The sequence below is a fragment of the Mixophyes fleayi genome, chromosome 3, assembly GCF_038048845.1.
Source record: "Mixophyes fleayi isolate aMixFle1 chromosome 3, aMixFle1.hap1, whole genome shotgun sequence".
Classification (NCBI taxonomy): Eukaryota; Metazoa; Chordata; class Amphibia; order Anura; family Limnodynastidae; genus Mixophyes; species Mixophyes fleayi.
Genome location: NC_134404.1, coordinates 210303779 through 210319631, shown reverse-complemented (window position 1 = coordinate 210319631; position 15853 = coordinate 210303779). Strand labels below are relative to the sequence as shown.

General features: G+C 39.6%; 1 protein-coding gene across 2 annotated transcripts in view; it reads left to right on the top strand.

Annotated features, from left to right (window-relative positions):
- Positions 1–15853, top strand: part of ARHGAP18 (Rho GTPase activating protein 18) — a 127780-nt gene that overhangs the window by 103975 nt on the left and 7952 nt on the right. For both annotated transcript variants that reach the window (XM_075203059.1, XM_075203058.1), the window contains exons 6-12: positions 374–539; positions 1451–1542; positions 2101–2178; positions 8892–9051; positions 10333–10415; positions 10658–10864; positions 13799–13945. In XM_075203059.1, coding sequence (XP_075059160.1) covers positions 374–539; positions 1451–1542; positions 2101–2178; positions 8892–9051; positions 10333–10415; positions 10658–10864; positions 13799–13945 — 933 coding nt within the window. The remainder of the gene's footprint in view (positions 1–373; positions 540–1450; positions 1543–2100; positions 2179–8891; positions 9052–10332; positions 10416–10657; positions 10865–13798; positions 13946–15853) is intronic.

Genomic DNA, 15853 nt, shown 5'->3' with positions numbered 1-15853 from the left:
TTTGCAAAATGCACATTTAACGCCAAAATTAAACTGTCCAAAGATAAGGTAGTCTTGAAAGGGGATAGGATGCAAAGTTTCATCATTGATGTTGCATTAAAAAAATTGGAATGTGTTTTTTGTGTCACAACACCTAAGGGTTGGGAACCACTGCATATAATAGATTTTGATAGTTACATTGTTGCATTAAATTTGAGTTTGTTCTCACTTGCTAATGTCCACCCCACGTCCAAAATAATCAAAGCCACCAAATTCACTCCCCCATATTACTGTAACCCTACAAAGCACATAATATGGCCAGCTCCACTATGTTTAAGAGACAAGCGCTATTTATTATCGACTTTAGAATGAATTGAAGTGTGTTGTGTCTTAGAACTACAGACTTCCACAAGACAAAACAGGCATCACAAAAATTGGTGACTTGGCACCGCAGGATATGAAGAAGGTGACTTCTCTAGCACTGATCGAGCTGACTGCATTGTATGATGTCCTGGGCACAGAACTTAAGCTTCAACGAGCTGCCAAAATAAGAGTTGGAGGTAAATACTAGATGAAACATTAAGCTGACTGTTCAGTGAACAGATCTAGTTTCCATTTTTGCCATGTTACATGCCACATCCCGTTAGTGCCATCAAGTTGCTAGAGTTTTTAAACTTGGTAGATATACTTTATGGCGAATCAAAAAAATGAATGTCCTGCTTGTCATTGGACAGCCACAACCATGGCCATGCCTGCTGTGAGACCATATGAGTGCCTTAGCATTGCCTCAGGCTGAAATTTTAGGTAACTCTCTGCGTGGTGTTCACAGGTGTTGGGAGGCAGGGTGTCCTTGATCTGTATTGTACCAACAGTCCATCTCCAAACACTTAACTAAGTGAAACCTCAGTGCCAATCTCCCCCCAGCCCTTGGTTTTAGTGATGTGGGCAGGCAATCACTTTGGCTGTGGGAAGTCTGATGAAAACATTCAATTAACAGCTCACCTCCTGGAGTATTTTTAAGCTCTAGGAGACACACAAACAGTACACATGCTCAGCCCCTGTTACTTCTCAGAGTTGGTGAAGATTTCAACCACATACTGAACAGCTGAAAGGATTGTACAGGGGTGGGGATGTATGACACTTTAGGACATGAAGGGCTAGATTTACTAAGCTGCGGGTTTGAAAAAGTGGGGATTTTGCCTATAGCAACCAATCAGATTCTAGCTTTCATTTATTTAGTACTTTCTACAGTGACAGCTAGAATCTGATTGGTTGCTATAGGCAACATCCCCAGTTTTTCAAACCCGCAGCTTAGTAAATCTAGCCCTAAGGCTACAACTTTTGTAATTGCCTCAATATGGGACACCTAACAAGCTTGAATGTTTCCCCAGCCTAATGACTTCAAATTATGTATTTATTTTGTATAGACAAGTGTTCCAGCAACTTACTTTATTATATTCCTTTGTTTTAGAGTCTGTGGTTTTTCGGGTACCTCTTTCGGTTTTGCTGGAACAAGATCAGAAGAAAATTCAAGGCACCAAAGTCCCACTAATCTTTCAAAGTGTATGTTCTCTTTCAGTCTTTGTTTCATATGAGAAGGTTACACATAGAGTAAATAGTTGTACATCATAGTGCTAAAGAGGGGGAATGGACAGGGATGGAATTCTTGTAAGTATGTATTTGTAAAACTAGAACAGAAATGAAGGGGTCAAAATATATGTGCCTGATATATGCTCTGCAAAATATCTCAATATGTAGTTATCATGGGATAACTAAATAAGTGCAATATTATAGAGGGAAGTAAAGTATATGGATCAATAAGTTCATTGATTGTAATTTAGTCAATGCTGTAATTATAATATTATCCTTATTATCTTTCAATGATATTTAGTCACTTGATTTTGAAATGGCTTTTCCAAAACATTTACAATGCTTTTATAAACTAAGTTTTTTGTTGGGTTTTTTTTGTTTTGTTTTTTCTTTTAAATTTTACGTTTATGAAAATGTAACCCCAAAACAAAGTAATAATCCTTGTAATAATTGTATTTAGATTGCTTTGTTGTGAAGTAAAACTTGCAGTAAGGGCCAACAGTTAATAGTATTTTTTGTTTTTGCTTTTAGCTGGTTGGCCTAATAGAGAATGGAGGATTGGACACAGAAGGCGTTCTGAGAATACCTGGGGTTTCTTCAAGAATTAATGTAAAAAAACATTGTGTTTTTTTTATGATATGACGTTTCCACATATTGCTTCTATATTTGGTTTGATATCCTTGTGCAGGGACTGTTTCTTGTCATTGTGATCCAGATAAATGTCCACTCATGGACTGGTTGATGATGGGGAGAATGAGTATGTCTTCAAGATGTAATATAATACAAAAACTGTTTATAAGCTATGGTGCACAGGACTAGAGTGCTATATTGTATTATAGCTCTGCCAGCTGAGCAAGAGTAAAAGGATGTGTGACACTGTGGTTCATCTTACTGTTAAATATAGACCGGTATTTAAAAGGGAAAGACAAAAGCCTTTTTTTTCTTTTATCCATCTGGGGGACACTGCTAACCATGGGGTTGAGTAGGGTAGGGAGGAGTCTGGCACCTAACCAGTTAATTCTTTTGCTGCTGACAGAACATTCCCCCGGCAACTTCCAACAGAACTCAGTTTGAAGTAGGTGCCCAAGGAGTATGGGCCGAGGTTGTAGAGCTGCACAGTGAACGGAGTTCACTTACTGGAAAGGTGGAAATCGCTGTCATCCGGCGCAGAGAATCAGTATGCCAGCGGTAGGGGAGTGTGTAAAAAAAAAAAAAAAAAAGTTGGTTTACCTTACAGGTAAATTGGAAACTTTTCTGAAATCTGTGTTTACAGCCGCTGGTACAAACTTCAGACCGGCGTTGTCTTCAGCCTGGGTGGCAAGGGCTATGAAAGCCTGGGCTGGGCAGTTAGCATCCGCACTACAGGATTCGGATTTGCTCCCTTTGGCCATGGACCTTAAAGAGGCGGCAGGTTATGTGTATGAGGCGGCCCAGAATTCAGCTTCCATATCATCTTCTATTTCTGCTACAGCAGTAGAAGCAAGAAGAACATTATGGTTGAGAGCTTGGGATGCAGATCTGGAGTCTAAGAGATCATTAGAATCCATTCCGTATACTAGTGGGGTGCTATTTGGTCCAGAGTTGGACTCCTGGATCTCACAGGCCTCAGGTGGTAAGAGTACGTCCTTACCTGTGAATACTCCTAGACCTAGGGCTCCAAGGTTTAGATATTGGCCTTTTTGTGGGGGCGTGTCTGGCAGAGGCCAGACAGTCTGGTCAAGAGCTGGAGGGAGGAAGACAGTCGCTTAGGGGAAGGTCATCCTTTTCCTCAGCATCAGGTAGGTAGGTCCTCTTCCGCCAAGCTTCCGGATAGACCGGCAGCAAGACTACCACCCTCCTCTGGTAGCGGAGGGTGGGGTGGGCGGACGGTTGATTTGGTTTGCCCAGCAATGGACAGAGTTCTCGGAGGACAGGAGGATTCAGGGGATCATGAGAAGGGGTTACATGATAGATCTGGTAGGGCCAGCTCCGCACAGGTTTTTTTGTAACCAGTTTACCCCGCTGTCCTCAAAAAAGACAGGCAATGCTCTCTTCTGTCGATTTGCTTCTTTCACAGAACCTTACTGTACAGGTTCCGGAGTACCAGAGAAGGAAAGTGTTTTACTCAAACCTCTTCTTGGTACGGAAACCGGATGGTTCGTTCAGACCAGTGCTGAACCTCAAGCAGCTAAATCTTCATCTGAAGATCCTTTCGGATGGAATCCCTGAGATCTGTCATAAACGGCCTGGAGGCAGGCCAGTACATGACATCAAGGAAGCCTATCTGGTTTCGATCTGGGAGGGGCATCAGCCGCTTCTCAGATTTACGGTGGGCTCAGCTCACTATCAGTTCAGGGCTCTTCCGTTCGGGCTTGCCATAGCCCCAAGGGTGGTTAGAAAGATTATGGCAATAATGGCGGCACTCCTTCACTCCAAGGGGGTGCAAATTGTACCTTATTTGGACGATTTACTAATCAAGGCGTCAACAGCTCAGTTGTTGGAACAACATCTTCGCCTTACGGTGAAGGTGCTGGAGCGACACGGTTGGCTCCTGAATGGAACAAAATCTCAAATGTTACCATCTCAAAGGATGACATTTTTGGGATTGATAATGGACACTGCAGACAGCAGGGTTTTTCTTCCGGGGGACAAGGTAAGGTCCTTACAGGAATGGACAAACAGGGTTCTGTCGCACAAGAGGCTGTCAGTACTCATGTGTATGAAGCTGTTAGGAAAGATGGTGGCATCTTTCGAGACGCTTCCGTACGGAAGGATTCACTCCAGATGTCTTTAATGGGACATACTGAGGAAGTGGTTAGGGTCCTTCCTCTGGTTGGATTGCCAGTGGATGAGATTGTCTCTAGTGGCGAGAGAATCCCTCAGTTGGTGGTTGGAGAGGGACAACCTAGTAGTAGGCAGGTCCTTTGCCCCGTGGTCCTGGATCTTAGTATCCACGGACGCCAGTCTGAGTGGTTGGGGGGCAGTGGTCCTTCACCTAAGGGTGCAGGGGCTGTGGTCAGTGCAACAGTCTGTTCTGCCCATAAATGTGCTGGTACTCATCGCCATCTTTGAAAGCAGTGCAGAGGGCGCAGAGTGTGTTGCAAGGAAGGCCGGTCCGCATTCAATCCGACAATGCCACGGCAGTGTCGTACATAAACAGACAAGGGGGCACCAGGAGTGCAAGAGCGATGAAGGTCACTTTTCAGATCTTTGCCTGGGCCGAAAGGAACGTGCCCGCGCTGTGAGTGGTTTTCATTCCACAGGCAGACTATTTAAGTCTGCACAAAGTACTATTGGGGGAGTGGGCTCTGCATCCGGAAGTGTTCCAGTTGCTGGTGGACAGGTGGGGACTTCCGGATCGAGACCTGATGACGTCAAGAGTCAACAGGAAGGTTCCAGAGTTCTGCGCAAGAACAAGAGATCCACTTGCAGTAGCAGTGGATGTCCTGACAATGCCTTGGGACTTCAGGTTAGGTTACCTGTCCCCCCCCCCCCCCTCATATCAATGATTCCCAGGGTCCTTCGAAGAGTCAGACAGGGAGATCGACCTGGCCGCGAAGAGTATGGTTCCCAGAGATTCTTCTTGTGGCAGTAGGTCAGGGGCTTTGGTTGCCGCTTCGAAGAGATCTACTGACCCAGGGACCGTTCTTGCATCAGAGTCTAGACCGGCTGAATTTAATGGCATGGCTTTTGAATCCGGTCTGTGGAGATCGAGAGGGTTCTCTGTGAGTGTAGTAGACTAAAGCTAAAAAGCCAGTTTCGGCTAGGATTTATCAGCGCATCTGGCATGCTTATATAAGGTGGTGTAAGAAGAATTCCTACAATTCAAAATCATTTCGTCTGACTAGATTTCTGGCCTATTTACAGGGTGGCTTGGATGCAGGTCTCCGATTGGGAACCCTAAAGGTTCAGGTGTCGGCTTTGTCAGTGTATTTTTCACAGACAGTTGGCAGAGATTCCGATGTTAAGACTTTCTTGCAGGGAGTGCTTCACATCCAGCCACCCTACGTTCATCCAACGGCACCTTGGGATCTTAATCTGGTCCTTATTATGTTGCAGGAGCCTCCATTCAAACCGTTACACTCAGTGGAATTGCGGTTCTTGACTTGGAAGGCAGTCTTCCTGCTGGCTATTGCCTCAGCCAGGAGGGTCTCTGAGCTGGGGGGCTTTATCTTGCCCGGAACCTTATCTGGTCTTTCATGAGGATAGAGCAGTTTTAAGGACTTTCTCCCTAAGGTGGTGTCAGGTTTCCATATAAATCAGGAAATAGTAGTTCCGGTGTTCAGAGAGGAGCCTCAGGCTTCTGGAACAGAGGGAAATAAATTTTTGGATGTGGTTAGGGCGCTACGGATGTATGTTAAGAGAACTGCAAAGATGCGTAAGACAGATTCTCTATTTGTGTTATTTGATTTTTCTAGACGAAGATGGCCAGCATCTAAGCAATCAATTGCTAGATGGCTTACCCTAACAATTAGGGAAGCTTATGTCTGTACTAGCCATCCTGTGCCGAAGCGTATTGTTGCCCATTCTACCCATTGGGTTGGGGCGTCTGGGGCGGCGCGAAATGGGGCCTCAGCGGACCAGCTATGCAGAGCAGCCACCTGGTCCTCTGTCCATACTTTCACAAAATTCTACCGATTTAATGTTTTTGCGTCTGAGGACGCCTCATTTGGCCGTAGTGCTCTACGTGCTGGGCTATCAGAGCAGTCCCACCCATCAGAGGGGCTGCTTTAGTAAGTCCCCATGGTTAGCAGTGTCCCCCAGATGGATGAAAGAGAAAAGAGGATTTATACTTACGATTAATCTGTTTCTCTGATTCCATCTGGGGGACACTGCGTTCCCTCCCCCTTTGCTTTCTTCTGTGTATCTTGGTTGATTGGCCTATCTTCTTGGGGCTTTGTTAATCAAAGTTCTGTTGGGAGTTGCCGGGGGGATGGTCTGTCAGCAGCAAAAGAATTAACTGGTTAGGTGCAAGACTCCTCCCTACCCTACTCAACCCCATGGTTAGCAGTGTCCCCCAGATGGAATCAGAGAAACTGATTTATCGTAAGTATAAATCCTCTTTTCCATATAATAAATTGCACAATTCAGTTACATTGCATTTTAATAACTGTATTGAAAAATGTTATGGTATTTTTATGTTTAAAATGTTTTAATTTAAAATGGGGCCAGTGATGGGATCTCCAACTATCTTTATAAATGATTTTAATTAAAAGTATACATTTGTAAAAATAAATTGTATAACTATACACAGAAAATAAGTTTAAACTGCAATCTCATGGGAAAATGTGTTTTGTTTTTTGTTTTTTTTTGTTTTGTTTTTGGTTTGTTTTTTTTTTTTAAATTCTTTTTGTTTAATACATAATGCACCCGTTTTGGTGTTTTTGTTTCCTTTTTTTTTTTTATTCATACTGGCATTAATGATTTACATTTTACGAAGTGTCATGTGACTACCATTTCAAACAGTCACATGACATATGATGTGGTGAGCAGTGAGGCTTTGGAACACCCCTCTTAACATGCTTGTTCACAGCAGAATATTCCCCCACCCCTTTACTCTTTGCAATTATGTACATGGAGGAAAGGCGTTTTACGTAGTGATAAGGTGATAGACTGTGCTAGAGTGCAAATGGAAAATAAAAGTTATAGGTGGCTATTATAGAAATGACAATTACTGTTAAATGACACAACTTGCTGTTTATAAAGAAATCAGAATCGGGATAATGTTCTTTCCATATACTGACATGCATTAAAATTACCACAAGGAAAACAACCCCACTTTAAGTCCTTGGAACAGAATGCCAACAAACTATTGTCCAATTTTGAGGTCCTTGGCAGAAGTAAGATTTATTTTATGTTTTTGAAAAATTGCATTTTCTTGGATCAGTAGTTTTTGTCACAATATCCTACAGGAAGTGGTAACTCTAAGGTTTATATATATTAATTGCGTGAGTGGGTGATTAGGTCACCACAGCTTCCTATTTTTGCATCATGCTCTTATTTTTAAGTGTCTGTTTGTTTTATAAAGCTAGCTGTAGTAGGCTACATGAACGGTCTGCTAAATCTAAAACAAATGTTCACTTATACACTATATTTGTAAATGATATTAGTAGCTTTGTCAAAATTGAAAAACGTTAGGGATGAAGGTGGGATTGTGAGGCGATATTTTATTCTACACAACAGACTTCTTATCTGATGATCCCTTGGAACGACACTGATACCAGCCTCTTCCCAACATATTATGGCTGATAACCTAGAAGTAATATCATACTTGCCTACTTTTTGGTCCTCTACTCCGTTGGACGTGACAACACTATTTGCGTTATCACGGCCCAACCCACACTGTGCAGCGGTACCAAGAAGGTGATCCGGGATGGTGGCCTACTCTCCTTGGTGTCCCTGTAATTCATCTCACTGATTTTCCAGGAGAGTAAGCAAGTATGAGTAATAATTTTTATTTGGCTTTCTATGCAATTATTATCGTAGATTTGTAAGGCGCCACAGTGCTCCGCAGCGCCGTACAGTAGGGAAAACAGTACATACACAAAACGTTGACATACAAGGTAGACAAAATCAATGCAGACATGAACACAAAGGGTATGGAGGACCCTGCTCATTAGAGAGCTTACATTCTAAGTGGAAGAGGGCACAGCTGAAGCAAGAGGAGCAAATGTGATTCAGAATGGAGATTGGGATAGTTGTGAGGGTGCATTAGTGTGAATAGTGTTATTGAGGATAAGGTCACCTCTTAATAAAAAAAAAAAAAAAAAAAGAGATGGGTTTTCCAAGAGCATCTAATGATTTGAAGGGTGTGGGAAAGTCTGAGTGTGGTAGGGGATTCCTTAAGTGGGGAGCAGCATGTGAGAATTCTTGTAGATGGGAGTTGGAGGTTGTTACCAGGGACGAAACAAGACGCAGGTCAGAAGTAGATCTAAGAGGGCGGGAGGGAGAGTATTTTGATATGAGATTTCAGATGTATGCATGGGGAATTTGATTCTGGAGGACACAGGGAGCCAGTGTAGGGATTTGCAATGTGAAATATCTCATGTTCTGTCAAGTTATTGGGACTGTAACACAAACATTTGAAGATTATTAATATCATCTTTATGTAAGACCATTTATGTTCCAAAATATATCTGTATCGTCAAACATTAATGAAAAGTGGGTCATCAAGTTATTTAATTCTTTTTATAGAATTTAAATATTGTTGTTAGTCTCCAGATAATGATTGCCTGTGATGTATTGAGCAAGTGTCACTTGTTATATAAGGTGTTTCATTACATTTAATTAGAGCTTTGGCATTGATACTAGTTTCCTGATCAACCTTCCCATTTGTTTTACAGTTTATATGCAAGGAGCTGGAAAGCAAGTTTTACGAGGGAACGTTCGACTGGGATACTGTGAAGCAGCATGATGCAGCTAGTTTGCTGAAGTTCTTCATTCGAGAGCTCCCTCTGCCATTGCTCACAATAGAATACATGAAAGCTTTTCATTCTGTGCAGTGTAAGATAATCTTAATGTTTACTTAAGTAAAATGTACTGTTTTTAAAGAATGATGTGATATACCTGCTGGAGAACTTTTTTGAACTCCATGACTTGTATATTAACTTTTAATATTGTCATCATATTATACTATGAAATAAGGGTCTTATGCTTAGAACAAAAATCATTTTCAAAGAACTCTTATTTGGAGAATAAAGACTCTATTGAAGGATTGGCTGCTGGACCTTCAGTTATGCCTTCTCTTGCTCTGCATGGCATGGATTACATCATTGCTGGAACATGAGCACACCCACTCATATGATTATATAGTTATTAAAAGAAAGTTGATCATAGGATTAGAAATGAAGGGCATAATTTAAAATTAGGAACAGATTAAAAACAGAGCAAAGTTGCACCTTGGCAAACCATGTTGCACTTCAGAGAGGGGGGTGCAAATTTAAAATATGACTACAGATTTACAGTTGGGAGAGGGCTTGTCCTACTTCAGTATAAATTCCAGCATAAATAGAGCTGTCCAGTAACCGTGTGCTACATGCCTACATTGCCTTTTGTTCCTAACTCTTGCCCTTTAATTTCTGTTATAAATGTAAGCTTTCTTTCTATATACTTCCCTTGGCTTATAATTAATATTGTTATTGTTATTTTTATTATTGTTATTAATAATAATATTTTTCTGGCTGTTGTGTTTTTTGTTTTTTTTACTTTGTATCTTTTGGATGACCTTTTGGATGACCTCTATATATTGTTTTGTCAATAGAATAACAAAAATTGCTTTACATTGTGCAATTTTTTAACACATGTGAATGATAAATCTCTACATATTTGAGACCTTTCTCAAGGGCGATGAGACATTGATGGGCTTTGCAAATGTACCATATTTGCATATGATATCAATATTAATATGTAAGTAAAGAAAGCCATTTGTAAAATTGTTTTAATGATAAAGTTAATGTTAGAATCTTGTTTTTTTTTTTTTGTTTTGTTTTAACTTTACCTATATCGTAGTTCAGTTATCCATCTGTGCTACGTTATGAAGCTCTGGCTAAGATCCACAGAGAATATAAACCTCGTGTCGTAGTCCCATGAGCTGTGATGAGTTATTTATATCACTTACTGCTAGGGAAAACAAATAGCAGGGCCAACATTATTATTAGTGTTGTTGTTGTTGTTGTTTTGTTCTATTTTTTGGACTGTGATAAACATAGGAAGTAATTTATGTGCTTATCTTTGTTCATCTTAATGGCTTAATATAAAGGCAATTTTATTCCTCTTAATTTACAGATCTCCCCACAAAAAAGCATCGCCTCCAAGCTCTGAATCTCCTGGTGATACTTCTTCCTGACATACACCGTGACACTCTGAAGGTCAGCTTATTTTTCATTTATATTTTGTGTACAGTAAATTCGTTGATACATGTGATGCACAGTATATGTGCTTACATTTGTAATTTTAATATATTTGTAAGTGAATATATTTTAAAGCAACAAGTGCTTGCTTGGATTGCAAACAATAGGTCTATTGTCAATAACTCCAACTGAAAGCACATGAATAAATTTGATCCTGTTACGCCGGGAGTAAAGTATCTTGTATGTTCTTTTTGTTTCAGGCTCTGCTTGAATTCCTTCAAAGGGTCGTAGATCACAGAGAGCAAAACAAAATGACTCTGAAAAATGTTGCCATGATAATGGCTCCCAATCTGTTCTCTGTCCATACCTCCCCTTTAAAAGCTGTGGATCAGAGTGCTGTGACCAGTGCAGCCCGAACAGCGTCTATCATGCTTTTCATGATCAAATACCAAAAACTTCTCTGGACGGTACGTAGATGACAAAGGTGGAATGTGTTGCCACAATTAGGTTTACTTGTAGCTAAGAGATATTATTAATGTCTCCATATTAGGGGCTCCATAATGTTTAAACAAAAAATTGAACAAATGTAAGCTCACGTGTGTGCCCCAGTCTGTAACAGCCAGCACCCCTGCTTCCATCAGGATGAGTGGAAATAAATCTGCATACATGCTCTGTAGTACCAAGCATCCAGTTAATGCGGGTGCATTGGAACTCTGAGTTCTAGGAAGATATCCGCTTGAGGTTACAGATTTCTAGCAACAAAAAAATTGCTTACTGAGAAGGCTGGAAGACATGGGAGCCCTCATGCAAAATTACTGTGATGATCAGTTTTACTTAGATGAAAATGCATAACACACTTCTAGGAATATATATATATATATATATATATATATATATATATATATATATATATATATATATATATATATATATATATATATATATGGTCTTTTTCATTTTTTTTGTGCCAGTATTATCCCTTATCTTAAGTGTAATTTATTTTTTGTGCGCTGACGTCTATCAGATGATGTAGACAGAATTGCTTAGGAGTGCATCTTGCATAAGATTACACACAGGATATGGTTTATATTTGCAAAATGTGTTCTTTGCGTACTTTTTGCACGTTCATCTCCTCACAAAAATTCCACTAAGCTGTACCTACCTTTTTAATGGTTTTTTTCTCTTTTCTTATTGTGTGTATCTATACAAGAACCTTTCAGAGCAGCTAGGGCTCAGTTGGTAATATCCAGTAGACAACGGGCATTATTTGTGGTAGTACAGATGTCAAATTCCCAGAATGAACCTCTAGAACCCGCTGGCCTTCACCGATTAGTAGCCCCTTTTAACAGTTGAACAATAGGACTTGGTTGTCCCCAGCTCTCAGGGCTGTAGTAGTAAAGGCTTATTCCAAAACTGACCCTGGCACTGGAAATATGGGAGACACCTATTAAATGATACTGACTGTATACAAGAAATGCAGGTACTCAAACAAGCCAGAAGAAGGAATGGGTCTAAGTCTGCACAGTAGTCAGGCAGCTTCCAGGGAGTAATCGAAGACTGATAAATGCGTCAGAGTGGCAGTAATCCAGAGAACAGTCTGAGCACAGTGCAGAAGCCAAGACAGGCAGCAATCCAGACAGAGTGGTCAGAATTCAAAGCAGTGGCCAGGGTAAGCAGCAATTCAGAGAGTAGGCAGTGGTCAAAGCAGAGGTCAAGACCAATTCTAATAAATGTTTTACAAATTCAGCGTGACTGCACCTATAATCGTCACAGCAGTATGGATCTTTCTGCACTATAATTTGTAGGGAGCCAGTCCGGAGCTCCTAGTGTGCTGAGCCCCTTACAATGATTGGCTGCATGTGATAGCACTGCATTGCCCGTATGGCTACTTGGAGGCGACCATGGCAGCCAAGTAGCGGGTTGAAGAAGAGGAGAATTAGGGTGGAGTGCATCTGTGTCCACCTTTCATAACTATATGTGAATATTTATGCAAGGCTTCATGCAGTTAAAGGGTTTTAAAAAAATAAGTTTTATCCATGCTAAGCTTAAAGAGTAACCATATGCTCTCAAGGGCAGAACATAATAGATTTCGCCCCTAGCTGTCCCCACCACTTGTTGAAACACCCGTGCTTTTCTGAATTTTTTGATCTACAGTTCTTTGTTCTACCCCTTTTTGCATGGCTTTTAAAATTGTTGTACATATTGAACCTTGCTGTCCTTACATAAGATAGGTGCAGATGTGCCAAAATGTGCAGGCAACTAGGGATCAGCATTATTATTTTACTATGTACTCCTACAAGCAGTATATGGTTTATATTTTAACTTGATGTTGAGAAATTCTTATTTACTATAGCTCTATTGAGCATTGATCCATTCAGCGAGTGTCCTTATCATCTGCTTTGTATAGCACCACTAGTTCCACAGCGCTGTACAGAGAACCTACTCACATTAGACCCTGCCCTGTTTGAGCTTGGAGGAAACGCACACAAACACGGGGAGAACATACAAACTCCACATAAAAAAGGCCATGGCCAGGAATCGAACTTATGACCCCAGTGCTGAAAGATAGAAAATGCTAACCACTAAGGTACTGTGCTGCCATGCATGACCACCATTATAAGCTATCCAATTGTCACATGTGGGAAAAAAACTGGCTTCTTCCTAACTTTCACAGCATCCTCCCCACACAAAATTGGTACACCTATCTCACACCATTCCCAATTGGAAATCCGGGACATTTTGGGCTATGTTCCTGATTAAGCCAAGCCACACACCTGATTGGCAATTACAAGGGACACCTCATGTAGACTATTTTATTTTCATTATAAAAGATTTAGCAAGCATGGCACCATTGTTAATCCTTACCTGTCTTTTTTGAGGAGGCATGCTGGATACTAATCTAGGCAAATGATTGACAGAGGAATCCCAGGCAACAGAGCTACCATGTACAGCCTCATAATAAGTATAGCTGTTCAGCTGTGTTGCACTCCCCATATTAAAGTAGTACAGAATAAGTGAGTACAAAAAAAATGTTATACTTACAGAATGGCACTCTCTTTACTCACTATAGGTATTATACATACACTCTATTAATCAGTGTCCGAAAGAAAGAAATGTATAAACACGTTGTTCCAACATAAATAATGTATGACTGTATTACCTTGCTGCAGTTTTGTTTTAGACTTGTTGTTGTTCAGGAGGTCATTGGGAGAAAAATGACTCCTTGTCAGAGGACCTATAGCTGTATGTGGCTCCTGGGGTCCTGTTCCCCAGTAATGATTACTACATTAATAAATAATGTCAGAGTGTAATAATAGAACTTAATAATCGTGAGTTATTCAACATTTAATGGATTTGAAATGTCATAGTTTTTTAGTTTTTTTGTTTTTGTTTGCAAACAGATTCCTAAGTTTATTGTTGCACAAGTAAGAAAGCAAAACATTGTCCACCAGAAGAAATCTTCAAAGGAAAAAGCTATGAAGAAGCTCTTGAAGAGAATGGCATATGACCGGGAGAAGCATGAGAAGACAGAAAGAAACAGTAGTGATGTAAGCATGGTCATGGAAGAGTGTGTGTATGTATATGTGTGTGTATATATGTGCATGTATATGTGTGCATATATGTGCGTGTGTGTGTATATGTATATGTGTGTATATATATATGTATATATATATATATATATACATATATATATATATACATATATATATATATATATATATACATATATATATATATATATATACATATATATATATATACATATATATATATATATATACATATATATATATACATATATATATATATATATATATATATATATATATATATATATATATATATATATATATATATATATATATATATATATACATATACATATATATATATATATATATATATATATATATATATATATATATATATATATATATATATATATATATATATATATATATATATATATACACATATAAGTCCAAAAACATACTGGTGGGTTAATTGGCTTCTGACAAAATGAACGTGTGTGTGTCTGTGTCTATTTAGCAGAGAATTGAAATGGAAAGCTTTAGTGTGGCACGGATGAATGGTATATGTAAATAAACCGTATTTAAATAATTCTAAAATTAGCCAAGTAATTTTGTTGTAGTTGGCACATTTTAATGCTAGAACAGTGTTTCCCAAACCCAACAGTGCATGTTTTCCATATCTCCTTGCTGAAGCACAGGTGTATTCATTACTGACTGATACATTGTAACAGCTCCACAGGTGGTATAATTATTTCCCTTGTGACCTGGAAAACCTGAACTGTTGGGGGGTTGCAAAATACTGTGCTATAATGTTAGAAAACCACAATCGTGTGACTGCCAAAAGTATTTCTTAATTTTTTTAAGAGATATATTAATAAAAATCCATTCTGCTGGTGTGAAATCATATTTTGTATTAAACCAGTACTCTGATACAGCTCTAATAAATGGGATCATTTTAACATATATAAATTTGAATGGCTGCTTGGGGTTAAAATGAATATAAAATCCCCAAATTAATTCCTCCTAATTGTCAATGTGTTATCATCTATTCCGCCAAACTCTGAATACTCCTAACTTTTTTTCTCTCCTGTTTTTTTTACATTATTTATATGCCCTCTAGTGGAATATAACGAATATAATTATTTATTCTGCTACATTTTTCTATTTGCATTGCACTTTTAAAGTGTGTTATATTAGTCATGACCTGCACTTTGCATTCTCAATTATTTAATTATATTTGTATTTTGTTTTTGGAGTTTTGTTTTTATTTGTCTTTGTATTACAGAATTTAGTTTTGCCATGCGTGACTAGCACCACCCAGGATATGTGTCTAGCACTACTTTCATGTAATCAATCCCCCCTCTTATTCGCGAGTCTCCCCCTTCCCCCCGCACCTCCCTTACCTATGACCTGGCCAGCCGGCTTCTGCACACTTCTGTTGCTTATGCTTCCACTGCACATGCTCTGTAACTTCCTTTTCATGGGAGAAGGGAACATCACAGTTACTTTCCCATCTGAACAGGTTTTAATTTTGGTACCCTAGAATGCTGTCTCATGTGCAAGGCATTCTAGGTCTTAAATTTTTTGTGTGGTATTGGTTGGGAGTAACACTGCAGTCTTCTCCGGTGATGCTGTGGGTAGCACATTTCATTAGGCCCTCAGTTCATGTAATGCCACACAGAGTTGTGCCTGCCCACTTCATATTATGCCACACACATGATGTTCAAACACATATAAAAATACTACATTTTTGTGTAGTGACTGTATTTCCCCAAGTGCAACTCACCTCTGGAGCCTGAAATGCACACAGTTCAGAGCTCTTCGATTCCGCAAAGAAACATGGGAGGAGCTACTGTGGCTGGGAACGCGCAGCAACTTGGTTTCGCCCATATTATGTGTATTGCGATTACATTGTGAGAGTTA